Source organism: Ursus americanus, chromosome 23, assembly GCF_024610735.1.
Source record: "Ursus americanus isolate L20-20 chromosome 23, mUrsAme1.1.p, whole genome shotgun sequence".
Classification (NCBI taxonomy): Eukaryota; Metazoa; Chordata; class Mammalia; order Carnivora; family Ursidae; genus Ursus; species Ursus americanus.
This window is the reverse complement of record NC_142149.1, coordinates 23518814-23546416: the sequence shown is the minus strand read 5'-3', so window position 1 is coordinate 23546416 and position 27603 is coordinate 23518814. Positions and strand designations below refer to the sequence as shown.

The following is a 27603-nucleotide window of genomic DNA, read 5'->3' as shown; positions in this document are numbered from 1 at the left end:
TCAGAGCTGGTCTACCACCCAGATGAGCAAGGGAGGGGGTCCCCCTGCAGGCGGATCCCAGTAACTGCTGCTCCCTCTGCTTTCTCCCCAGGGTGCACAGGGATTTCCCCAGAGCCGCCGCCCAGGCTGGGGAGATGCCCCAGTGCCTGCCTTTGGAAGGTGAGGAAGGGGCTGACTCAGAAGAGCGGGAGGACAGTTCCCAAGAAGATCCGAAAGAGATCATCACCCTGGCTTTCGTGAGCGAGAACACTGGGGTGCAAGAGGGGCTTCAGGATGCCCAGCAGCAAGGCAAGAAGAAGAGGAAGAAAAAGAGGTTAGGACTGAAAGATGGGGAATGGGGATCCATGTTGTTGGGAGCAGAAGGGACCTGGGGGGACGGGGCCTTGGCCACAAATGAGAGTTCAAGAGATGTTGTGTGTGCTGAGAACTTCAAAATCACACCCCCTTCAGTTCATAGGAGAAGAATCCACCTGACGATGTTTTATAGAATCAAATAATGGTGTGTAATCTCACACCACACCTCGTCCTAATCTTCATTCTATTTGTGTTTAGAATGCCTTTTTTTTTTTTTTTAATTGTGTAGGGAGAGACAATTTCCTCGTTTTAAGGAAGTGCTTATTGTCCTGGGAACTTAGTGCATTTTAAGTACAATGAAACTGACGCTGAGTCCTTAGGCTCCGCTTGTGGTTTCTGCGTCCTGGTTTGCTGGTCCGTGGCACCTTGCTCCCTTCGGGGACAACGAATCACTCCTCAGACTCACCGATGCCGGAAGGCTTGTCCACTTTCTAACTCACCACTTCCTTCAGTGGGGGGCAAGAGGAGGGAGACTAGGAAGTAATTTGGCCCAAAAGATGTTCATTTCCTGTTCCCGATGGGCTGCTGGAGTAGAAGGATGGAGGAGGTGTTGATGTTCATATGAAGCTGAAGCAGAGTTCGTTACAACCGTGATACAGAATTTCTACCTCCGTGGGCAGAACACTGGTAGAGTCCATGTCTTCCGCCACTCTGCAAACCCGTGGGATCCATCCGTGTCTTCAATCGTCGGGGGTTAGACCAGGCTGAGTGGGGCAGCGTGGGTTTCATGCAGCCCCGCCCGGGACCGGATGCTTCTGGGTGGGGTCACTTGTTCTGGCAAGTGTGTCTGTCTCTGTCTTGCTTTCCTTTTTCTCTTTTTCAGATGATTGGTGATCAATCTCTCCACCTGCCGATATGAGAGCGGTGAGCATCTGCATTCAAGGAATCCACGACGGGACCCAGTGGATTACCCCAAAGGGTGGGGAAGGGCCGCTCTTGTATATTCTTGAGGATGAAAAGGGGGTGTCTCCATATCCCATTGTTTCCTTCCTCAATTAACTATTTGAGGAAGTTGGGAATCTTGTTCCAAGAAAATGCGGGTTTTGACCACAATGGTGTGTTATTTCAGCTCTCTATAGTTCTTATCTAGGCTTATTTGGGAATCTGATTGTAGGGAAGGCAGCTGTTGCTCCTCGTTAGGGCACGAGTTAGAGACTGGCAGTCCACAGACTGAAGATGACCTACAGACCTACGTCGAACTATAGAGCAGTGTGGTCATTATACTGATTTCAAATTTGGATGTTTTAGGCTGGTCCTAACTCCCCTGGGTCACTGCGGGTACTTCTTCCTTTCCAGGTCCTTGAAGGCACTGGCGTTGGTGTTGAAGTCAGCTCCCAGTTACTAATGCTAACAGGACAGGGGAAGAAGGATGCGATAGCATATATGTGGTTTTGAAATGCATTGTATACTTTTTTTTTTTTTGGTCAATTTACCTTCCTAATTAAGCTTGGCTCTGGCTGATGTTAAGGATTAGTTTATATTCCCTGAACATTCTGTGTTTAGCGTTTGGAGGAAAGCCAGAAGCCTACTTCCTGGCAAGGCGAAGCCGGGGCGGGTGAAATATTCTTTCCAGATAACCTTCTGTGGGGTTTGCTCGGTATTGGCTGTATGCCTCAGTAGGTCTTCATGTTCCTTTCTTGGCAATGGTGTGTTCAGACCAGGCAGGATGGCTTCCAGTCCCGATGAGCTGAGGGGTCTCTCTTTAGCACATGGTCTGAGAGCATCTAGAAACATAACCTCCCCACCCCATGCTCCTCCCCCACTTGCTGGGCTAACAGGCCTTTCTTTGTCCAACTCCATGGCAGTGCGTAGGGCCGCCCAGCGGTATGGCCTTCGAGAGGGAGGGGAAACCAATGACTGGACTCTCTACTGGACGGACTACTCGGTGTCGCTGGAGAGGGTGATGGAAATGAAAAGTTACCAGGTATCTGGGGTAGAGCTGGTCCTCAGTATGCATGTGGCATCTACCCAGTGGGCCCCCACTTTTAGGACTGTCCCCCGAGGGGATATCATGGGTACTCCCGTGGCCCCTATTGTTCATGAATTCTGGCTTTCTTTGCAGAAAATCAATCACTTCCCTGGGATGAGTGAAATCTGCCGCAAGGACTTGCTGGCCAGGAATATGAGCCGCATGTTAAAGATGTTCCCTAAGGATTTCCACTTTTTCCCTAGGACCTGGTGTCTTCCTGCCGAGTGAGTGCCCACCTGTGTGCCCTTCTGCACTGCCCACCCCCGGTTCGCATTCCCCTCTTGCTCCGGATTCCCCAGTGCTGCTTTCCCTTCCCAGAGGATCTCCCATCTCTCTCTCTCCCTTTCAGGAAGAGAAGGGACAAAAGGTGTGTCCAAGGCTGAGCGAACACAAGGCTCTGCTATAAAAAATCAGATGACATTTCGGGGCTGGGTGCCTTGGAGCCCATGCCTGCAGTTGGGATGAGAATTTGTTCTGACCTTGAAAGCTGTTGATTTTGAACTCGTTCCAACCTTTTAACTGTGCAGTTTCTGAATTTTTAAGGACCGTGAGCACTTCTGGAGGGAGTGAGATAAGGGTTAGTGCCCAGACGAGGAGCAGGGAGGGGCGCCTGACCCCTGTGCCATGGCAGGACCATGCAGGGCGGCCAGCCTTTCCCTGTCTCCTGTCTCACTTTATCCATCTTGAAACTGGGCATCCATGCTTGGTACACAAAATGCTCTGGACCACACCAGCGAGAAACCGAGGAGCTGCGAGATGACACGGACACGACCTGGGTACAGTCTGGTCATTGGGATGAGGAGGAAGGGGGCAGAGAAGCATTGCCATTGGAATTCTATTCACATGGCAAGAATCCCACTCTGTCCTCTGCACCCAGTGCTTTTCCAAACCAAGAGCTCCAGGATTCCCAGACTTCCCTAGCTTGTCCAGAACAACTTTCAGGACTTAGTAACAACTTAGAACGATACGTGTTTGCCTTTAGGCCAACAGGCACCTCCAGGTTTCAGTGGCCACGGAGGAACGTTGCAGTGAAGTGACTTCACCAGTGGTCACCATGCCAATGAGTTCCAGTGCAAAACAAGAAGTGTAGCAAGACTGAGATTTAGAATGCCTTAAACTGGTTTCTTTCTTCTGAAGAAGAGTGTGTTTAAGGATAGTAGTTGTGCTCTGATACTCTGGCTGGGGTGGCAGTGTCCCCGGGGAAGAGCTGAAGCCTAGAGTAGAGGGAGAGACTGGTTGATCCAAGGTCACACGGCCTGTCAGGGCTGGAACCACATGCAGAACTCCACGTCTCCTATCTTCAAACCCAGAAAGCCAAACTACTTGGATCACAGCTAACTTCATGGGGCATGCAGCGTGTATTATCACGTAATTAACCACTGTACAAGACAGATGTCCTTTTTTTTTTTTTAAAGATTTTATTTATTTTATTTGAGAGAGAGACAGCCAGAGAGAGAGGGAACACAGGCAGAGGGAGTAGGAGAGGAAGAAGCAGGCTCCCAGCGGAGGAGCCTGATGTGGGGCTCGATCCCAGAATATCGGGATCACGCCCTGAGCCGAAGGCAGATGCTTAACGACTGAGCCACCCAGGCGCCACCCCCCCCTTTTTTTAAAGATTTTATTTAGTTTATTTGAGAGAGAGACAGAAGACAGGTGTCCTTGTCCTTGTTGTGTAGATGATGGGATTGAGGCTTAAAGAGGTCAAGTCCTTGCACACGGCTAGTGAGTGGGGTCATCCGGGTTTAAATCCAGGCCCGAGTTCCCTCCAAAGCCCACCCTCTCTCGACCATGTGTGCACGTGCATGGCTGTCTCTCCTGTTGCCAGATCTCCCGACACGTGTCCCTCGACTCTGAAGCTTTGTCACATCCCATAGCTTTAGTGTTTTGTTGTTGGTTTTGTTTTTTGTTTTTAATAAAGAGCTAGTCTTCCTTTTTATTGCTCCCCCCGGCTAAAGGTGTATCTCGTTCCCTCCCCGTTGCTCTGGTAGCTGGGGAGATTTGCAGAACTACAGCAGGTCAAGAAAAAATAAGACGTACATTTGTAAGCCGGATTCGGGCTGCCAAGGGAGAGGTATATTCATCACCCGGACGGTGAAAGATATCAAGCCAGGCGAGGATATGATCTGTCAACTCTATATTTCAAAGGTACTTCTTCGTTGTGATCATTTCTTTCTCGCGCACGGCAGCCTCGGGCTCCAGCTCCACCGCACTATGGGAAATGAGGCAGGCGACGGGGGCAAAGCCGAGTGCTGTCTTCAGCCTTGAAAGTTGTCAGATCAGGCCTTCTGACCAGGGATGTGACATGTGTATGGGCCAGAGCATCCCTCACCCTTGTACCCTTGCAGTCCGGCCTTCCTAGGCTGGCCCTTCGCCTCTAGCAGATGACAGCTGGAGGGACCTTTGCTCTGTGGATGCCCCACTTCATGTGGGAGAGGGCAGTAGTCCCAGAGGAATCATGGTAACCGGCTTTGCTCCATGGCCAGAGGTCAGAGGTCACAGTGGCGTAGCCCTCCGCAGGGAGGGAGCCCTCTGGAAGTGTGCATGGACTGGAAAGGACTGGCCAGCTTTGCAGGAAGCAGTCTTGCAGAACTGCCATGTAACATGGCCCTAGATGGTGACAACATGTCCTTCGTCACGGGACTTCTAGTTTTTTTTAACAAGTTTATTTATTTGGGAGAAAGAGAGAGAGTGCACAAGCAGGGGGAGTGGCAGAGGGAGAGGGAGAAGCAGGCTCCCTGCTGAGCCAGGAGCCTGAGGTGGGGCTCGATCCCAGGACCCCGGGATCATGACCTGAGCTGAAGGCAGACGCTTAACCGACTGAGCCACCCAGTCTCCCCCATCACAGGACTTTTTAATGTTACTTTGCTTGGTTGCCAGGAGATCTCTGGGAGGTGGTTACTTGAGCCGTAGGAAACTGAGGCACAGTGGGGTTTAGTGACTCCCACAGGTCAAGTCCCCCTGTCCTCCTCCCCGGCCCCCTCCTAGCCCCCACTCTGTAGTACCAGGCAAGACCAAGATGAAGCGCTATCTTCAAGTCTGAATCTCTCCTCTGAGGCTGATGTGACTTCTCTTCCCTCCTCCCCGCAGCCCTTTATCATTGACGGGTTCAAGTTCGACCTTCGGATTTACGTGCTGATGACCTCCTGTGACCCTCTCAGGATTTTTGCATACAATGAAGGACTAGCCCGCTTCGCCACCACCTCTTACTCCCACCCCAGCATAGACAACCTGGTGAGCTCAGGGCGTGGGCCCTGCCCCCTCCTCCTTAGGGGGATGAAAAATCCCAGTTCAGTTCACATTCTCAGGACCCTGGGGATGTGGCTGTCATTTGTTGAACACTTCCTATGTGCCAGGTTGCAGATGTCCAGACGCCCCTTCATTTAGCCCTCTTAGGAGCCCTCAGAAATAGGGATGGTCATCTCCATTTTACAGATGAGGAAATGGAAACTCAGAGAGTTTAAGGAACTTGTCCAAGGTCACAGAACTGGGAAGAGATGGCCAGATCCGCCCTACAGCAAAGATAGTGCCCCAGATCTTCAGTGCTTGGGGAGAGAAGGCCACGGGCGAGCCCCCATCTCTCCCCCACCCCTATCCCACACCCTCTGACCCCCCAGGACTCCTAAAATGTCCCTCAGGCAGTGAACCACCCAATCTCAGGGGGAGCTGGACTCTCTTCTACCCCAGGCCGCAGGCTACTACTTTCCTGCCTCTGTTTTACCACTTTAAGTAAGCCCCAAGACTTTCCCTCTCTTTTCCATCCCTTGAAGCCCCAGGGGCCACACAGGAGGGCACAGAGAAGCAGCAGGAGGCCTGCCCTTCCTCCTGACCCCACAGACCTGTGTCTCTTTCCCCAGGATGATATCTGCATGCACCTGACTAATTATTCCATTAATAAGCACAGTTCCAATTTCATTCGAGATGCCCATGCCGGAAGCAAGAGGTAAGGAAGAAGCTGCTTGACTTCTCTCTTCTTGTCCTGCCAGGCTCCGAGCTCAGACCCTGCCCGTCCCCATCAGTGTTTCCATCTTGGGTCACATGGGCTCAGCAAATATTTCTTTGCCTCCTTATTCTCTGCCCTCTGGCTGTTAATCATTAAAAGAAGGCTACATCGTAAACCGAGGAGGTTGGGAGGAGGAGAGAGAAACATGAGCCATTTCCTTAGCAGGATACACACACACACACACGCATACACACCAAAACACACGCTTTTATACAGTGCGCCCTTCTGACGTTTCCAAACCAATAGATATTTATCGATTGCTAGTCAGCCAAGGGAGAAGGACATGACAGGCCGTTGTTCCTTTGGCCTATGGTTTCCTGGGATGTTGCTCCAACGGAGATTCTCAAATGATAGGTCACGATGCCTGGTGTGGCCTGGCTGCGGCTAGCCGGTTTTGAGATTCCCCAGAAGGGGGGAAATGGGAGGAAAGCGTGAGTGTTTCCCCAGTTATTACATTCATGTTATTGTCGGATCCTCTCTCATTTGAGTTTTAGGAAAAAGGGGGGAACTGGAAGAAGCGAACCCGGCCAAGCACGAGGGGAAGGGAAGGCAGTACTTACGAAGGCTCCCGTGCGGGAGGGCCCGAGCTGGGGGCTCCGGGCGCATTTTTTCCCCATTGCATCTTCTCCACAGTACGGCAGAGGCATTGCCATCTGCCCGCTGCAGGTGCAGAGCTGGGAGTTAGGTACCATCTCCGTTTTACAGACAAGGAAACTGAGTCTCTGAGAGGTTAAGCTGCCCAAGGTCACACGGCCGTAAATGCTAGAGCGGGATGAGAAGGTAGGTCTGTTGGATTGCAAGGCCTGCCCTGTCCCCTGCCCCGGGCTTCAAAGGACTGATAAACACACAGTCTGTTCAGCTTCAAAGCATCAGAGAGGCACGTGAAATTTCACAACTCCCCTGGTGGCAGAGTTCCAAAAAGCAAATGGAGAATCACTATGAAGCCTGCTTGAAGGGGAAGTCTCCCCTATTTCAGAGGGCGCCAACCCCGTCTTGCGCGAAGCTCTCCCAGCTCCTCGGCTCCCCCACCTCCCCGCCCTGGGCGGGGCGGAGAGCCAGAGCTCAGGGAGGCCTGGCTTCCAGGCCCAGCCCTGACTCTCTCCCGCTGAGTACACGTGGGCCAGTCTCTTTGTCTCTCTGAGCCCCCATTTCTTGGTGTGTATGGTGAGGACAGCGAGACGCCCTGCTCTGCCCTCCCCAGCGTGCCCTGCCCACCCCCCAGGGTCACTGTGAGGCTCAAATGACCCGTGATAGCCGCGGGGACACTGCTTGTGGTTACTGCGATTTTTCCTCAGTCAGAAGGCATGTAACCTAAGGGCCCCCATTTCCCTCCTTTTATGAGAAGACACCCCAACAACAGGCTTTGGACTCTCAGGCCATGACGGAGGGGGTGGTAGGGGTGCCAGGACTCAGGGGAGTGTGCAGGATTGTTCTGCCACCCTACACCCCCTTCCCTTCCTCCCCTTTTTCCTCACCTCTCTCTTCCCCCAGGTGAGGCCTCGCCCCTCTGCTCTGCTCCCCTAGCCTCTACCCTGCCCCCTCTCCCTGAGCTCCAGGCTCATCCCTCCTCAGTGCACCCTGACCTCTGTTGCCTCCAGCTCAGCGTTTTTGCCCTTTTTGTTCCCACCTTGGCCTTCCAAACTGGCTCCCCTGCGCAGCGTCCCCTCCTCTGCCTCCTGACCTGCAGGATTAGAGAGTTTGGTGTCATCTCCGTTGTTGAGTCCTGAACCTTCCTCCTGCAGATGTCTCCGTGTCCCTTCCTTTCCACCAGACGCAGGCCTCGCTCCAGCCTCAGACCTGATGGCGGCTGGGCCTCCTTGCTCTTCTCCCTAAATCTAGGCTTCAACCTCTCTGTCCCTCCAAGTTCTCATCTCTAAAATGACAGTGACATACGATCCTGGCTGGCCAGCCTCAGATAGGCTGTTAAGGACCTCTTGAGATGACGCGTATGAATGGGCTTCAAAAGCCATAACCCCCATGCAGGGGGATGCTGAAACTATTCTGTATTCCGTATACGGTGGTCCCCCCTTATCCGCGGTTTCAGTTACCTGCAGTTAACTGAGGTCCGGTAGCGGATAATCCTCCTTCCGATGGACCATCAGAAGGTCAACAGTAGCCTAACGCTACGTCACTTGCCTACGTCACTTGCCTACGTCATTCACCTCATTTATCTCATCCGGTAGGCATCTCATCATCTCACATCATCATCATAAGAAGGGCGAGTACAGTCCTGGAGGATATTTTGAGAGCGAGAGAGAGACCACATTCACATCCTTTTTATTATGGTGTAATTGTTCTATTTTATTTTTAGCCATTATTGTGAATCTCTTACTGTGCCTAATTTATAAATTAACCTTCAATATAGACGTGTATGTAGAGGAAAAACCAGTACCTGTAGAGTTTGGTACTATCCATGGATGGGTTCATGCATCCTCTGGGGGGTCTTGGAACATACCCCCTCCCGATAAGGGGGAGACTTCTCTACTCATTACTTCCACACCAGTGTGGCTCCCAGGTGCCTTGAGTGTCAAGTTCAAGCTCTTCTCAGTCTACTGTAATCTGACCAGACACCACTTTCCATTGTTATCCTACTACACGGGTAGTCAGCGTTCTATTTGTTGAGAACTTGCTAGATGCCAGGCACTGCTGTAAGAAATATGCACACCTCAGCCCATTTAATCCTCACAACAACCCTCTAAGTAAAAGTTATTATTATCAGCGTGATTTTGCGTATTAGGAAGCAAGTGTCAAAGGTTAAGTAGCTTGCCCAAGGTCACACAGCTAGGAGGTGATAGAACCCCAATGAAAACTCCCGAGTCTCTCCCTTCACCACTAGGCCACACTGTCTGTCTGTCCACTCTGTGGTGTTCCTCCAGGACACTCTGTGGCTCACATTCCATATATAGGCCTTGCTCCTTCCCGCTTCTCCATCTTTGCTCAGCTCCAACCGAAAACATGGCAGAACATCCTTGAAGGCCCTTCTGGCTCGCTAGGCTTCCATGTTGCCTTCTCTGATCTGGCTCTGGGTCCTGGTCCAGCCACGTCGCTGCTGTGCCGCCAGTCTTCCCTGTGAGCCTGTTTGCTCACTTAATCAGACAAGGGAATTGGGGTCCATCTCGGAGGACGAGGCTGTGGAATCTATGTCAAACCACCCACAGGAACCTTTCCATCTCTGGACTCCCACCACCCTCTGGTCAACATCAGCCATACCCCCTAACTGCTCTTGGCTTGGTGCACACGTTTGTCATGTCCTTAAGCTCCTTGAGGGTTAGAGTGGCGCCCTGGCCTTCTGGGAGCCTCCCAAGCGCCGGGCAGAGTCCTTCTTTCCTTCTGTCCCTCCTTTTTCCTTTCATCTTTCTTCTTCTTCCCCTTCTCCATCTTGTGAGGCGATCTGCTTCTCATACTGACTGCCTCACGGGCCCCCAGGTCCCCTGTCCCCCGCGGGAGGCCAACTGCACCCCCAGTCAACCCCCCACCAGCAGCCCACGCAGCAGGAACAGTGAAGGAGAAGACAGAACGCCTGGAAATCTGGCAGGGCTTGGGGGCAGAGGCCAGGTCCTCTGCATCCTTCCGGGCGCCTGGCACGTAGCCGATGTGTTCAATTGAACTGGCTCACCACTGGTCCTTATGAAATTATACAATAATGTATATTCATTATGATGTGCCTGAATCATCAGCAAGAGGTTATGCTATGATTCGCAGTGTCTGTTATAAAAGGCAGGAAGTGTATAATCTATTTTGGGAAAATTTATTTCACAATTAGGGAAATTAAATACTTTTTTTTTTGCGCTTGAATAAGTTGGCTTCAAGCGATCTGGAAAATTCATTTATGTGCCACATTTCATTGCCTGACGATGGCAGGTAGAGGCAGTGGGCCTCTGTGCTGAGTGGCCTTCGCTGATCTGTCTTTATATAAATGTATCCTGCATTGTTTCGTATGTGTGTTGACCCCCCAAATGGTCCTTAGGCTTCCCATGACAGTGGGGGCAGTTTCTTGGGGTTCCCTCATTTCCCAAGCTTTGCATGTACGGCAGGCCCTTAGCAGCGTGCATGGGCTGGCCACCCCTGCTTCCTCCTTTCTGGCTCCACTGGCTGGGGTCCAGTGAGCTCTTGGAACTGCCTTGTGAGCCGTGTCTCTTGTCTTATTTTCCTCTTCACTCTTCACGCCCCTGCGTTCCTTCCTCTCACATTCCCACTTCCCATTTCAGCTCTGTGCTCATGCGTGTGCCTGTGAGTGGGTATGTCTGTGTCCCCACCATTGTCCCTCAGACCCGCCAATTTGCCTCCTCTCTGTACTACCCAGCTCAGAGCTGACCGGAGCCCCCCTTCAGATGTTTCCTCATGAACCGTAGACGTCGTCTGATCTCTGTAACAGGGTGACGAGCCATCTCAGTGTGCCTGTGACTGAGGGGTTTCCTAGGATGTGAGACGTCCAGCTCTTTTTTAAAAAAAAATATTCTTATTTTAAATTTTATTTTGTTGAAATTCAAGTAATTAACGTATAGTGTATCATTAGTTTCCGAGGTAGAGGTCAGTGATTCATGGGTTGCCTATAACACCCAGTGCTCATTATATCACGTGCCCTCCTTAATGCCATCACCCAGTGACCCCATCCCCCACCCTGTCCCCTCCAGCAACCCTCAGTTTGTTTCCTAGAGTTAAGAGTCTCTTACGATTTGTCTCCCTCTCCGATTTCTTTTTTTTTTTTTTTAAGATTTTATTTATTTATTTGACAGAGATAGAGACAGCCAGCGAGAGAGGGAACACAAGCAGGGGGAGTGGGAGAGGAAGAAGCAGGCTCATAGCAGAGGAGCCTGATGTGGGGCTCGATCCCATAACGCCGGGATCACGCCCTGAGCCGAAGGCAGACGCTTAACCGCTGTGCCACCCAGGCGCCCCTCCCTCTCTGATTTCATGTTATTTTATTTTTCCCTCCCTTCCCCTATGATCCTCTGTTTTGTTTCTTAAATTCCACATAGGAGTGAAATCAGATGATAATTGTCTTTCTCCGATTGACTTATTTTGCTTAGCATAATACCCTCTACTTCTATCCACATTGTTACAAATGGTAAGATTTCATTTTTTTTTTTGATGGCTGAGTAATATTCTATTGTATATATATACCACATCTTCTTTATCTAAAATCAGGACCGTCCTGGTTTGCCTGGGACCGTGGGTAACTCTATCTGGGGAAATGCCCCAGGACTGCCTTTTCTCTGTAGATACTCCTTAAACGAAGTTTCTTAGGTCTTTAGTGGCCCCAGAATCTTGTCAGGTGGCTGGGGTGAGACCCAGGTATTCGTGTTCTTAAAAGGCTTCCTGTGTGTTTCTTATAAACACCAAAGGCTGAGAAACCATTTGCCATCAAAGCAAAACCATGAGGTAGGGTATTGGTTTTTTATATTTTTTATTCACCCACTAAACTTCCCCCCAGAATCCCCAGTCCCCGCCCCAGCCTCTCAGGTGTTTTCTGGGTCATAGCGACAGTGCCCAAGCCAGGTCTTATGTGTCATTATCTGCACCCACTTCCAGGCTCTGGAGGCTTGGGAACTGTGGCCCTGGGGCTCCTGCAGGTTCTCCTGAGCTGACACAGCCCTGTTGTCACCCTGGGTCCTGGGTGTCTGTTCCCATTACCTCTAGGGACTTAACTCCTCCAGAAGTTGCTGGTTTCCAGCATGACATGGCCTCAGATGACCAGAGGCGGGCTGCCTTGCCTCACGGTCTGTGGTTTCCTTCCAGAAAGCTCTCCACCTTCAGTGTGTACATGGAGAACCGTGGCTACAACATGGAGCAGATCTGGAGAGATATCGAGGATGTCATCATCAAGACGATCATCTCCGCCCACCCCATCATCAAGCATAACTACCACACCTGCTTCCCCAGCCACACACTGAACAGCGCCTGCTTTGAAATCCTGGGCTTTGACATTTTGTTGGACCACAAACTCAAGCCCTGGCTGCTGGAGGTAAGGGCTTGGGGCGAGGGGTGAAAACTGGCTGCTGTTCCTGGGGTCGGCTGGGGTCAGCCTTATCCCTTCCTCCCTGGCTCAGCCAGATCATTTTAAACAACTTCCGGGCCAGGCCCGTTCCTCCAGCCGCTGCTGGCTGCCTGGGGCTCCTCCCTTAGCTGACGAGTGGCCACCAGAGGGGGGTAGATGGCCGGGAATTAGAGAGCTCCTTGTGTCTTCCTGAGGTCCCCCCAGACCTGGAAACTTGGATCTGAGGCACAGAAAGACTCTAAAGACAACTTGAATTTTGTAACAGAATCGTCTCCCAGAAAGGGGGGGTGTTCTTTATCAAAACGGGGGGATGCTGTTCAAGATCAGACAGGAGCTGCCAGGCCTGGCTCTCAGGGGCTTGGGCCACTCAGCTCCAGGCGTCTGTGGCCAAGGGAATGGGTGGGGAGCCCCTCAGTGAGTTTCCTGCCTCCCCCAGACCCACGGCAGGGTGGATGGAGGAGGAGGAAAAGCATCTGGGTGGCTGTCCCTCTTTCCCATTAGACTGGAGCTGAGCAGCCTTCAAGGGACCCTGCAGTCTGCATTACAGGAGGTGCGGTTGGGGGAGTGAGGTGCCAAGTCAGAGGTCCTAGGATGGTTGGCACAGAGTCAGGGTCATGGGTCCCATTCCTGGGGCCTTGCCTTTCCGCCATGCCCGGCCCTTGTTCCCAAGAGAATGTGGCTGTTTGGAGCTCTTACACAGAGAGCGGAACTGGCCACCAGGCACAGGCCTGCAGAAACTGCTAGAAATCTTCAAATGGTACATAGTGCGTCTAAATAATACGGACTTTACTGTGAGCAGGAATGAGGCCTCTCCCTCCTCCCACCTGCCTCCCCCTCAATCCTGGTGAGGGTCCCGAAGGCATCACTCCGGTTCCTGGCCCGCCTCCCAGCCTGACCCTTTGGACTGCCCCTTCCCTCTGCTCCAGGGCATGCTATGTGCGCAGGAGAGCACACCCACCAGGTGGAGGGAAACCAGAGATGGGGCGCCCCTGATGCCTCTCAAGAGGAAAGGACTGAAATGCAAGCTGGTTAAACGAGAGGACGTTCTGCTTCCTCCTCTCCTCACTGTGACTCTGATGCCGACTCCCTCTCCCTGTCTCTCTCCCCCACATCTGGTAGCCAGGAGCCCACGCTGGGCTTAGGTAGCTCCCTGGAGGTGGCGTTTGGGCCTTGCCCCCTGCTTCCACTCCGGATAGCCGAGCCCCCCGCTGCCCTCACAGGTCAACCACTCTCCGAGCTTCTCCACCGACTCCTGGCTGGATAAAGAGGTGAAAGACAGTCTGCTATATGACACCTTGGTTCTGATCAACCTGGGAAGCTGTGACAAAAAGAAAGTCTTGGAGGAGGAGAGACAACGGGGGCGATTCCGGCAGCAATGTCGTTCTCGGGAGACCAGGTACAGAGGTGCCCCTGCACCCTGGGGACCCCATCCTTTATGACTTCCCTGCTCCCAGTAAGACTGGCCTGTCCTGGTCCTTGACAACCTACTAGTTATGTGGCCTTTATGTTTCTTCTCTGAGCCTCAGTGTTCTTTCTGTGAAATGGAGCCAGTGATCTATAAGGTGGGATTAAATGAGATGATGTGTAATAAAAGGTTCATCATAGTGCCCGGCACTACCGTGTGTTAGAGGTGGTGAAAGTCTTGCCTGGTGGGAGACGGCAAAATGAGTGAAGGGGGTTAAGAGGTACAAACTTCCACGGGCGCCCGGCTGGCTCATTCGGTTGGGCGACTGCCTTCGGCTCAGGTCATGATCCTGGAGTTCCCGGATCAAGTCCAGCATCAGGCTCCCTGCTCAATGGGGAGTCGGCTTCTCCCTCTGACCCTCCCCCACCCCATGCTCTCTCTCTCTCACTCTCTCTCAAATAAATAAATAAAATTAAAAAAACAAAAAGAGGCACAAACTTGCAGTGCTAAAATAAATAAGTCATGGACAGGTAACGGAGAGCATGGTGACTCTAGTTAGTAAGGCTGTATTACATATTTGAAAGTTGCTAAGATCTTCAAAGTTCTTACTGTGGTGATCATTTCACAATTCATACAAATAGCGAATCGCGTTTGCGCACCTGAGAAACTAACAATATTCTATGTCAATTATACTTCAATTAAAAAAAGTCATTACATTTTTGGGGTGCCTGGGATGGCTCAGTCGCTAAGCGTCTGCCTTCGGCTCAGGTCATGATCCCAGGGTCCTGGAACTGAGCCCCACATCGGGCTCCCTGCTCAGCAGGGAGCCTGTTTCTCCCTCTCCTGCTCCCCCTGCTTGTGTTCCCTCTCTCACTGTTTCTTTCTCTGTCAAATAAATAAATCCTAAAAAACAAAACAAAACAAAAAAGACATTACATTTTTAAAAAAGGATCTTGCTTGGAGTTGGTGGGGAGCGGAGTCAATTCTAACAAATAATAATCCTATTTGGAAAATTGGTTTATATTTGCAGAATGTGGCCGTTTGTACAGTTTTACTGCGAGCCTTCTTTTTGGTACATAAAAATAGGAGATTAAGTTATGGTCAGAACTATATCTCATGGATAGGAGTTCACTAATATAACATGAAGATTCAGGGATTACCAATCAAAAAATAAAACCGTTGCTTTATTTTTACAGAAAGACACATTTGTCTGACCTACCCCCTGTCACTGGGTTGGCGGGAGCGAGAGTCCCGGGAGCGAGGGTCCCCTGCTCCCTGCCTGGCGGTATTTCCCTGTAAACAGGGGCCTTCGTTCTGCGGAGCGATGCTAGTGTCTGAAGACTCCAAACCCGGCGGAGATGCCTTTGTTGCTTTTCAGATCCTATGGCGGCCGCCGTGCCCCCATGAGCAGAGCCCGCTGATACTTGGGGACGGGGCTTTGGAAACGGGGGCAATAGCATCTATGTTCGGGGGGCACTGTGTTTCTCAGAGCGTGTTCATCTGTGCCCTGTCTTCCCTCTGAGGGGGGTGGTGGGTAGGTAGCTGGGGGTGTTGTATGGTCCTGTCGTTGGAGCTAAGGAGACCAGGCTTCTGGAAGGGGAACTGACTTGGGTGCAGTGTCCCCTCTCTGGGAAGTGGCAGGCCTGGGGCCGGAGCACAGCGAGCATGCTGCTTGGGATTCCGGAATGCCAGCTCTCTCCCCACTTCTCAAGGAGGACGCAGCAGCGGCTAGGGAGGAGCTGGGGCCCTCCCCTGGATCAGTCTCTTGGTGGTGACTTGGCCCCGGGCAGCTCAGTGCTCTCGGTTTGCCTGCTGTAAAAGGGGCTTATCATTCCTCCCGCCCTGACCTCCACCTCCCCGAGGGACTGTGAGGGAGAATGAGATCATCACAGCTCATAAAAGCTCATCCTAGAAACCCTCAAATTTAGCCAAACGCAAGCTGCTGTTCTCCAGAGGAGGGTTATAGGGGCTGCGAACGGGGAGGTGGCGACAGTCTGCCTCCTCAGAGCTGAGCCAAGGGGAAATGGGTGTTTGTATGAGGAGAGAGTCTGGTGAGCTGTCAGAAAGACTGTTCTGACCAACTTTCCGCGCATTATGACACTGGCCATCCCAAGGGGGCTAGAATCTCCTTTCAGGGAAACGTTCACACGTTTATTTAGCAAATACGGGTTGACCATTGCTGTGTGCGAGGCCTTAGCCTGGCCCCACGTCACATCCAGCTTGGCCCGTCCCTTCCAAGCCTTGTCCCAAGAAAATCTACGGCAGCCCTGTGTTCTGTTCCCCCACAGGATGGAGGAGGCCAAGGGTTTCCAGGCCGTGCGGTTGGAGAAAACTGAGAAGTACGAGAAGGAGAACCGTGGCGGGTTCCGCCTGATTTATCCTACTCTGAATTCGGAGAAGTATGAGAAGTTTTTCCAGGACAACAACTCCCTCTTCCAGAATACTGTTGCCTCCAGGGCTCGGGAGGTGTATGCCCGGTAGGAAGGCTCCAGGCGAGGTGGGTGGGTGCTGGGATGGGTTGGGTCATACTTGACCTTCTGGGTGACCAGCCTGGGATGGTGAGGAGGGTCTTTGAGATTCAGTCCCCGACCTAGAAGTTGCCAGGGGGAACATTTGCTTTAGTCTCACAAGGACCAGGAATCATAATATTCCTTTGTATGGGGTGTTAAGTAGATATGAAGCTGTTTCTAGAAACTTGCCCCTGAGACAGGCCAGAATTCCCAGTCCCTGGCAGCTAGCTCCCTCCTGGATTCACCTAAACATGAAATCTAAGAGGTGGAAGGGACTCAGCCTCCCCAGTCCAGTCCCTACCCATCACCTCATTTTATGGACGGGGACGTCAGAGCACAGAGGGGGTCATATAACAGGCAATGAGAAAGGGGAATTGGGATCCCCGTCTCCTGACCCATGTGACTGTATTATTCTCACTCCATCATTGGCCAGAGAGGCCCAGGATATAAAGTGGTCCAATACAGAGGCCCCTCAGTTTGGCCGCCTACCCAGACCCTCTTCCCAGCACCTGCCACATGTGGGATTTGGCCTGCTGGGAAGTGCGGAGAGAGAGAAGGTGGCGGAGCTGGGTAGAGCTGCTGACTTTGCATCCCTCCTTAGATGCTATTCCCCAGGCTGGAATAGTACGGTGGGAGGCATGGGTGTCCCCTCCGTCTCCTGCTCTGGGCCCTGCAATCATTTGTGCAGACTGGACACGTGGGGAGGGGGAGGATGCGTGGAGTACTGCACGCTTCGCCAAGCATCATCCAGCCCCTCGGGGGGAGCACCCACATTTGCAGCCCATCCTCTAACCTCCATGACCCTCCTCGTTCCTCCTGGACAGGCAGCTGATCCAGGACCTGAGGCTGAAACAGGAGAAAAAGTCCTTGCCAACAAAGGAGAAGAAGGTCGAGATGCAGGGGGAGTCGGCAGGCGAGCAAGGGAGGGGCAAGAGCACGAAGAACTGCCGACAGAAACCACAGCAGAAATACCAGGCCGCCGCCCTCGCCTCCAAACAAGTAAACCCGGCTGGGAGGGGAGTGTGTGCGCCCTGCACCCTTCCCCGGCTGGGGCCGCCCCGTGGGCCAGTGCTCAGGAGACCACTGCTCAGAGCCCTGACGCATTGAACGAATGGGGCTGACAGAGGGGTGGGCTGCAGGAGGGGGCTCCTGGAAGTCACGAGGAGGCCTGGCATCCTTCAGAGGACCCTCACTGGTCTGTCCTTCTTGCCTCCTCCGCGGGAGGAAAAGCAGCGGGGAGTCTGAGCACGATCCCCGTGTAGGGAGCGGGCGCCAGGACTGTTTATACTCATGGGTCCCAACCCCAGTTTGGGTTGGAATGCTCCCCTCCAGCAGGCCAGGGGCGCAGCTGAGAGAGGGGGCCGCAGAGAAGGGCTTCAGGGAGGCAGGACCCTCCTCATTATGTGGGGTGACGGACCACAGCTGGGTCCTTCCAGCCTGCTTTCTTCTCAAAGTGTGGACCAGCCCAGGACGGGGGGGGCCAGCTGTCCCGTTGTCCTACAATCCGAATCTTGGGATTGCCCCTCTCTGCTTCACTGTCTCTTCCGGCTCAGTGGAAAGACTCAGTTGGGTTTTTGGTCCATTCCCTTTTTCTCGAACCCTCACCTGAAGGGACAGGATGAAAGCAGGATATTTTTGTTTTTTTGTATTTTATCACTTTACTAAGGTCACAGGCCTTTGAAGAAACTGATAAAAACTATGGTATCCCTTGCCATAAAGTATACAATGATACAGTTTTAAACCTGCAGTTTTAAGTGGCTCAAAGACCCCGTGAAACCGTCCATGAGCCCTCTAGGAGTCTCTGCACCCCAGGATAAGAACCTCGGGTTGGAGAGACCTTGATACCGATTGCTCTCCTTCTCCGCCTCCTCTCCTTGGCACCTACCCTTGGTGCTGGTGAATCTGGAAGTGGACAGAGCTGGGTTCCCACAGGCTGTGTTTGGTTTCCTCCTTCCCAGCATCTCCAGCCAATGGCGTTAGTGTCCTGGACGCCTGACTTACTCTTGGGTGTCAGAGATGCAAAGACGAATGAGACCGACAGCAGCCTCGACCAGGAGACCCCCACGAAAGAGGCCAGCCCTCCTCCCTGCAAGCCTATATCCGCAAGGCGGTACACCTCCGTACCTGATCTGAGGCACTCGAACCTTCTCTGCTACCCCGGGCTGGAGCTCAGTCACCCCATCTCCAGAATCAAGGAGGTCAAGTCGGCCTCTGCAGTGAACATATTCACCAGCACCAGGGTGAGTAGAGCGGTCTGCCTCCCTAAAGGGCTCAGCTCAGGGGGCAGTGAAGGAGTCTTGCTTTCTGGTTCCTTCTATCCTCCTGACTTGCTGCCTCCCTTTGAGTAAGCCACTTAAGCCTCGATGTCCCCACCTGGGAAGCCCAAGTTGTGCAATAGCATACATGCTAGGAGAACGGACGCGTACTTTTAGGACTTTTCCAACAGCCGTCTTCGGCACCCCATCTTTAGGGGTATTCCCACCTGCTGTGTTAGCTTCTCGTGGCTGCTGGAGCAAATCACCACGGCCTTGGGGGCTTAAAACACAAATGCATTCTTTCCAAGTTCTGGAGGCTACAAGTCTGAAACCAAGGTGTTGGCAGGGCCATGCCCCATCTGGAGGTTCTAGAAGGAGGATCCTTCCTTGCTTCTTGCTACATTCTGGTGGGTGCCAACAATCCTTGGAGCTCCTTGGCTTGTGGCAGTGGGACTCCAGCCTCTGCCTCTGTCGTCACACAGACTCCCGCCTTGAGTTTCTCCTCTGTAGATCTTCACGTGGCCTTCATATAAGGACACCAGTCGTTGAACTTAGGGCTCACCCGGATCCAGTATGACCTCACTTGAACTTGGCTCATGATATTTGCAAAGACCCTATTTCCGGGGACGCCTGGGTGGCTCAGTTGTTAAGCGTCTGCCTTCGGCTCAGGTCATGATCCCAGGGTCCTGGGATCAAGCCCCACATTGGGGTCCCTACTCAGTGGGAAGCCTGCTTCTTCCTCTCCCACTCCCCCTGCTTCTGTTCCCTCCCTCACTGTGTCTTTCTCTGTCAAATAAATAAATAAATAATCTTAAAAAAAAAAAAGACCCTATTTTCGAATAAGGTCACATCCTGAGCTTTGAGGCACTGTTGAAACCAGCTCATCCCTTAAACAGTGTTTCTCAGACTCCCTTTGTGTATGGACACCTGTTCAAGGGAAGCAAACTTTTTCAGATCCCCGTTGTAGCCCTCCATAACTTTTATAGATACATACAAGCATAAAACCAGATATATAGTATCTTTATGGTTATAACTCTTATACAACTATGAAACCAAAACAAACATCACCAATACAATTCACTGAAAAATATTAATAGAATGTGACAGTTGATTTTTTATTTTTGCGGACACTAAGGTGCCACATGAATGTGGTACTGATGGTTCTAGAGCGGGTCATTTCGTGTTTCCTGTAGTCAGGCTCACCAAAGTCTATGTGATGACTGTATTGTAAGTACTGGAAAATCTTTGGCATTGTTGGGCCTTCGCCAGGTCCAAGTGCAGCATGGAGGAGTGTGATGCTTTTCAAGTTTCTAACCATAGCCCACAGTAGAAATCTGTTTTATTTCATCCATCCATACACACACCCTGGAAAAAAAGTTTCTAAAACAATGACTAGCTGTACTATATATGGTGACTCCTTTGGTATTTTTTTATTCTGTTCGGATCTATTCTTTCAAAAATACCAGTTCCTGGGGCGCCTGGGTGGCTCAGTTGGCTAAGTGTCTGCCTTCGGCTCCGGTCATGATCTTCAGGTCCTGGGATCGAGCCCCCATGTCAGGCTCCCAGCTCAGCAGGGAGTCTGCTTCTCCCTCTCCCCCTGCTTCTGCTCTCTCTCTCTGTCACTCAAATGAATAAATAAAATCTTTAAAAAATAAACAAATAAATAAAATTACCAGTTACAACCCAGTAAATGAATTTCACGACTTATTTAAAGGTCTACAACCAGAGATCGAGAAACACCTTTAAGGGAGCAGGCTTTGGAGCTTCATGACGTTGAATGTCACAGATACGACACCAAAAGCAGGGCCATCTGGCTGGTTCAGTTGGAAGAGTGTGTGGCTCTTGATTTCGGGGTCATGAGTTCAAGCCCCATGTTGCATGTAGAGATTACATAAATAAATAAATAAATAGCAAAAATAGATTAAGTGGGAAGATATCAAACTTGAGCAATCAACAGAGTGAAAAGGCAACCTGTGAAATGGGAGAAAATATTTTCAAACTCTGTATCTGATAAGGGGTTCATATCCAGAGTATATAAAGGACTCTTATAACTCACACCCAAGGTAACCTGATTTTAAAATGGGCAAAGGACTTATGGGTGGCCTAGTTGGTTGTGTGCCTGACTCTTGGTTTTGGCTTAGGCTGGGCTCTTGGGGTTGTGGGGTCAAGTCCCCGTTGGGCTCTGTGCTCAGTGTGGTGTCTGCTTGAGATTCTTTCCCTTTCTCCCTCTGCCTGTCCCCCTACTCTTTCTCAAATAAATCAATCAATCTTTAAAAAAAACGAGGGGAACCTGGGGGGCCCAGTCGGTTAAGCATCCAGCTCTTGGTTTCAGCTCAGGTCATGATCTCATGGGTGTGGGATCGAGCCCCATGTCAGGCTCCCTACTCAGCGGGGGGTCTTCTAGGAGGTCTGTCCCACAACAATGCATATTGTTAACGCTACTTACTGTAGACTTAAAAATGGTTAAGGTAGGGGCGCCTGGGTGGCACAGCGGTTAAGCGTCTGCCTTCGGCTCAGGGCGTGATCCCGGCGTTATGGGATCGAGCCTCACATCAGGCTCTTCCGCTATAAGCCTGCTTCTTCCTCTCCCACTCCCCCTGCTTGTGTTCCCTCTCTCGCTGGCTGTCTCTATCTCTGTCAAATAAATAAATAAAATCTTTAAAAAAAATGGTTAAGGTAGCAAATCTTATGTCTATGTGTATGTGCGGTTCTTTTTTCCTGCAATAAAAAAAAGGGTAAAGAGTATGCATTGGGATCTGGCTGCCTCTGTTTGGATCCTGGAGTCTCCTCTATGACTTGCGTCCAGTCGCTCTTATCTCCCTAAGCCTCAGTTTCCCCATCTAAAAAATATGGAATTTTGGCACCTGGGTGGCTCAGTTGGTTAAGGGTCTGACTTCGGTGCAGGTCATGATCTCAGGGTCCTGGGATCCAGCCCCCTCTTGTCAGGCTCTGCGCTCAGCTGGGAGTTTGCTTCTCCCTCTCCCTCTGCCCCTCTCCTGCTCGTGCACTCTCTCTCTGTCTCTCTCTTTCTCTCAAACAAATAAATAAAATCTTTAGAAAATGGAATTTTAATAATAGTACCTATCAGTGAATTGCTTTGAGGCTTAAATGGAAGAATGCATGAAAATGTTGAGAGTGGCCCCTGCCACATAGGATTCAGGAAGCATTAGCTGTTATTTTAATACTGCTGCGACTTCGTAAGATGGCCTTTGTTCTCTCATTAATCTAGAAGCACAGTAGTACTACTCAACTCCAAAGAGATTTTGAAAAATAAGGCAGCAACATTTTATTGTTTTTTTTTTTCTTTTTTGGATTTCACGTGCAGAAGGTTAATTTAATAAAAAGCCCTGGTTCATTCAAAGCCTTTTCATCTTTCATTTATTTATTTTCCCCTTTTTTTCCTCTATGCTCACCTCCCGTTCTATCCACCATCTTTTATTAGTATGTTTCCTGGCAAGTTAGGGATTTTTTAAAAAATATATGCATTTAAACTTTATTTAAATGTGACTTGGTCATTTATCTCATTCTATGACCTATTCTTTTCCTTGTTGAACCTGTTTTTTCTTTTATTTTTAATTAAATTTACATGCATTGAAATACTCGTATCTTTTTTTTTAAAGATTTATTTATTTGTTTATTTTAGAAAGAGAACAATGCATGCACATTGACAGTGGGGGGGCGGGGTGCAGAGGGAGAGAGAATCTCAGGCAGAGTCCTTGCTGAGCGAGGAGCCTGAATCGGGGCTGGATCTCACAACCCTGAGATCATGAGCCGAAATCAAGAGTTGGATGCTTAACTGGCTGAGCCACCCAGGTGCCACCCCCCTTTTCAAAAGTTTATTTAAGTACATCTCTACGCCCAATGTGGGGCTCGAACTCAGAAACACGAGATCCAGAGTCACATGCTCTTCTGAGCCAGTCAGGCGCCCCATAGTGCATGGATCTTAACTGTATGATTCTTTTTTTTTTTTTTAAGATTTTATTTATTTATTCGACAGAGATAGAGACAGCCCGCGAGAGAGGGAACACAAGCAGGGGGAGTGGGAGAGGAAGAAGCAGGCTCATAGCAGAAGAGCCTGATGTGGGGCTCGATCCCAGATCGCCGGGATCACGCCCTGAGCCAAAGGCAGACGCTTAACCGCTGTGCCACCCAGGCGCCCCTTAACTGTATGATTCTGACAAAGAAACGCACCCATGTAACCTATATCCCTATCATAGTATAGAAATTTCTGACCTCTCTGTAAAGTTCCCGCCTGTTCTTTCCCAGGCAATTGCCCCCCTGTCCTGTGCGTCCCTCTTCAAGAAATCCACTATCCTGACTCTAACTTTTTTGACCTTGGGCTATTTTGCCTGTTCTAGAATTTTCTATAAATGGAATGATACAGTATATATTCTTTTGTGTTTGGCTTCTTCAGCTCAATATTATGTCTGTGAGATCCATTTCACGATGTTTGTTCTTTATTGCTGAGTTATATTCTATTGTACAAATATACTGTGGTTAGTTTATCATTCTCCTGTTGATGGACATTTGGGTTGTTCCCAGTTTTTATTTTTTTATTGCTATTGTGATTAAAGTTCCTATGAACCTTCCTGTACAAGTCTTTGTGGACCTACGTTCTCATTTCCCTTGAATAACTACCTAAGAGAGGGTTGCTAGGTCAAAGGGTAGATGTATGTATAACTTTATAAGAAACTCCAAAATCTTTATTTAAAGTGCTTGTATCATGGTACATTTCAGCCAACAATGAATGAGAGTTCCAGTTGCTCCCATCTTTGTCAACATTTGGTGTTGTCTTTTAAATTTTAGCCACTCTAATGGTTATTTGTGATTTCTTTTTTTTTTTTTTTAAGATTTTATTTATTTATTCGACAGAGATAGAGACAGCCAGCGAGAGAGGGAACACAAGCAGGGGGAGTGGGAGAGGAAGAAGCAGGCTCATAGCAGAGGAGCTATGTGGGGCTCGATCCGATAACACCGTGATCATGCCCTGAGCCGAAGGCAGAGGCTTAATCGCTGTGCCACCCAGGCGCCCCTATTTGTGATTTCACATTGTGGTTTTAATTTACGTTTCTCTGATGATTAAGTGTGTTGAGCCCTTTGCCAGGTGCTTGTTGGTCATTCATAGATCTTTTTTGTTTGTTTAAGATTTATTTATTTATTTGAGAGAGAGAGAGAGAGAGAACATGAGAACAAGGGGCAGAGGAAGAGGGAAAGAGAATCTCAAGCAGACTCCTGGCTGAATGCAGAACTGGACACGGGGCTGAATCTCATGACCCTGAGATCATGACCTGAGCTGAAACCAAGAGTCAGACACATAACCAACTGTGCCACCCAGGCTCCCCCATTCGTATGTCTTTCTTTGTGAAGAGTATGTCAAGTTTTTGCTTTCCTCTCTTTTCAAAATTAGGATTATTTATCTTTTTATTATTGAGTTGTAGGAATTCGTTGTATATTCTGGAAACTTGCCTATTTTTTCTTTTAAAAAAAATTTTTTAAGATTTATTTATTTATTTGAGAGAGAGGTGTAAGTGGGGGAGGGGAGGGGAGGGGCTGAGAGCACGGGGAGGGGGGAGAGAATCTCTAGCAGACTCCCCCTGAGCATGGAGCTCAATGCAGGACTTGATCCCACAATCATGAGATCATGACCTGAGCCAAAACCAAGAGTCAGATGCTTAACTGACTGAGCCACCCAGGTGCCCCAAGAGGAAAGATATTTTAAAAATATATATGTATATGGGGCACCTGGGTGGCTCAGTCATTAAGCGTCTGCCTTTGGCTCAGGGCGTGATCCCAGGGTCCTGGGAACGAGCCCCGCATCTGGCTCCCTGCTCCACTGGGAGCTGCTTCTTCCTCTCCCACTCCCCCTGCTTGTGTTCCGTCTCTTGCTGTCTCTCTCTGTCAAATAAATAGATAAAATCTTAAAAAATATGTATATATGTATGTCTGTAATATATGCACATGATACACACACACACGTATGTATATGTATATGTCATCTGATGTCATTTCTCTCTACCCTGAAAAACTCTCTTTAGCATTTACTGTAGTGCACATCTCTCTGCTGGTGATGAATTTTCTGTTTTTGTTTATTGGAAATGTCTTTATTTAGCTTTCATTTTGAAGGCTATTTTTGTTGGACCTAGAATTCTGGGTTGACATTTCCTTTTTCTTGCAGCACTTAAAAAATGTTGTTCCATTATCTTCCGTCTTCTTTTTCTTTTTTAATGAGAAGTCAACTGTATTCATAACATTGTCCCCTATATGTAATATGTCATTTTTCTCTGGCTCTTCTCTTTATCTCTGGACTTCAGCAATTTGACTATGATATGTCTGGGTGTCATTTTTTTAAAAGGTTTTATTTTTTTTTTTTGAAGTAATCTCCAGGAGCACTTGGGTGGCTCAGTCAGCTAAGCCTATGACTTCGGCTCAGGTCATGATCCTGGGGTCCCGGGATCGAGCCCCACCTTGGGCTCCCTGCTCAGCAGGAAACCTGTTTCTCCCTCTCCTTCTACCTGCCGATCCCCCGGCTTGTGCGCAGTCTCTCTATCTCTGTGTCAAGTAAATAAACAAAATCTTTAAAAAAAATTTCTTAAAAAAAATGATCTCCACACCCAATGTGGGGCTCGAACTCACCACCCAGAGATCAAGAGTTGCACGCTCTTCCGACTGAGCCAGCCAGGCACCCCATCTGGGTGTGATTTTATCCGTACTTATTCTATTTAGGATTCTTGAGTTTGTTGGTTTTATAAATTGATGTCTTTCACCAAATTTGCGGAGTTTATGACTATCATTTCTTCAATATTTCTTCAACTATTTTTTCTGCCTTATTTCATTCCTCTCTGTTTTACTATCTCTATGACTATTCTAGGTACCTCAGATAAGTAGAATCATACAATATTTATGCCGTTGTGTCTGGCCGATTTCACTTAGCATAATGTTTCAAAATTCACTCCTGTTGTAGTATGCATCCGAATTTCCTTCCTTTTCAAGGCGAAATAGTTGTCTATCCATTCATTTGTTGGTGGACATGTGGGTTATGTCCACCTTTTGGCTATTGTGAATGATGTTGCTGGGAACATTGGTGTACATACTTTTTAAAAATGAGTTATCGAATAACTCATTTGCATATTCTAATAACTAACAGTATGTATACTAGAAGCAGAAATCCTGGGTTACAGAGTATTTGTCATCTTATGTGACCGAGGATTTCCAGATGGTTCCCCAGAAGGGCTGTACCAGTCTACATTCTCATCAACAGTGCAGGACAGTCCCTAGAGTGTCCCATTCCACCAATAGCTTTCTCATTTTTGCCAGTCTAATAGCTGCGAAATAACAGCTATTTTTCTGATGGCCAATTTCTAGTGTTTAAAATCTCTCCTTTGTTAAAAAAAAAAAATCCCCAAAAAACCAAAAACCCAGTGGAAGCTCTGGGGACATCCCCACCATCCTCTGCCCTAGTGTTGCCCAGTCCCTGGTGAGGAAACTATTCTAACCTCATCTTTCTTGCTGCTGATGAACTTGGCTTCCTTAGTCTCTCTGTTTACATCAGGAAGGCATGGGAAGGAGCCCTGGGCTTCCACGATCTCATTTTGGACTGTTTTCTCTTCCAGCCCTTAACCTCCATAGAAACCTGCCCCAATCCCGCCACTCAGCTCTCTGACTCTGCGGAGTCTGTGTCGAGCGGGACCCGGACGACCAGCTCTGAAGGCAGTAGCCCCGAGGTCGATAAGGTGGTCTTGAAATACAAGCAGCACCACCTGCCCCAGGACCTCCTCCGGGGGCAAATACCAAAAATGTCTCTTCCAACGAAACCCCAGAGCCTCTTAGGAAGTCGGAAGCCGAGCTGGACGGCGCTGAAGAAGGACACGGGGAAGCAGCCTCTGATGTCCCAGCTGTTCACCAAGGTTCCACTGAGCGAGAAGCTCTCCCTGTTCCCGGCTTTCAGCAACCGAAAGTTGGCACCGAATCACAAGTCACGTGAGTGCCAGCGGGTCCAGGCGTGTGCCAAGAGCCTAGGGGACCTGTCCTTGTCTTTGAGGAGCGCCCAGTCTGGGCTGGTGGGGGGGAAGGTGTGCAGCCCCCTGCCCTCAGGGGGACCCCCCCGCCTGGTGGTGGAGACACAGTCCACATCCTTAGGGAGCCTCTGGTCTTATTGAAAATACAGAAAAAAGGTAAAAACAGAACGCTTTTGACAAGCACCCTGTTTGACGACTCCTGGTTGCCGTTCAGGTGAGACGCATCTGGCTGAGTGTATCAGTGGAGGGACACGGAGCATGAAAACAGGGAAGAGAAGCTCCTTGGAGGAGAGGAGCAGAGGCTGACTTTGATTCAGGAACCTGAGCTGGCTTGAAGCCAGGGGACCCCGGCGGGAGGTGGCCTCGGCCAGCCATGTGTGCCTCGGCCGGCAGCACGAATGGATGATGCCAATGATTTCGCCTTTCCAGAAAACCGCAGCCTGCCCTGGGAGTGCTACTTCCGCAGCCGAAGATCTGGCGAGAAGAGGCCGCTGGGTCTGTCCTCCGTCCTGCTCCTGCACAGTCCTCCCAGCCCCGAGGTGTGTCTCAAAGATCTGCTGGTGGTGGCCACGCCAGCCCGACTGGATCGGAGGCCGGGCAGGAGCCACAGCGGCGCCGGGAGGGACCTGTGTCAGGAAGCCTACGGCCGCGGCCTAATCTCTGGCCAGAAAGCATGTGAGAGGGTCTAGGTAGGTCCGCCCACAGGGCCTTCACGTGCTGGTTTCACTCACTGGCAGGGGCCGCATGTATGTATTTCTGGAACGTCGGGCAGGTAGGTGGATGACTGGATTGATAAAAGACATCCAGGTAAGTAAACAATGAAGACCGACCTCGGTCACAATGTGCCACCCCGCCCCCATGCCATGTGTGATTCTGCAATGACCGCTCTGTCCCCACTGCTTTGGAGGTTACTTTGCTGGTCTTCCACTTATGGCTAAAACTGAGAGTCATTAACCCGGGTCCCAGAAGTAGAACCATGTCAACTGTGAGGGGTTGATTTCCACACCTTTTATTCTGCGCCAGCCTGGCCTCGGCCCAGGCCGCTTGCCCCCGAAGCTGGCCCTGTCATAACGTGCACTGAAGGGACAGAGCAACAG

At 50.2% G+C, this 27603-nt stretch overlaps 1 protein-coding gene across 1 annotated transcript; it reads left to right on the top strand.

Moving 5' to 3' along the window:
* The first annotated feature begins 2242 nt into the window (after window positions 1-2242).
* Window positions 2243-27195, top strand: TTLL6 (tubulin tyrosine ligase like 6). The gene is made up of 12 exons (XM_045813816.2): window positions 2243-2278; window positions 2417-2547; window positions 4312-4468; window positions 5411-5554; window positions 6178-6263; window positions 12063-12288; window positions 13542-13717; window positions 16015-16203; window positions 17061-17235; window positions 18195-18476; window positions 26102-26468; window positions 26936-27195. Exons 1-12 carry the CDS (start codon window positions 2258-2260, stop codon window positions 27193-27195), a joined length of 2214 nt encoding a protein of 737 aa, XP_045669772.2. The 5' UTR covers window positions 2243-2257.
* Window positions 27196-27603: the final 408 nt, after the last annotated feature.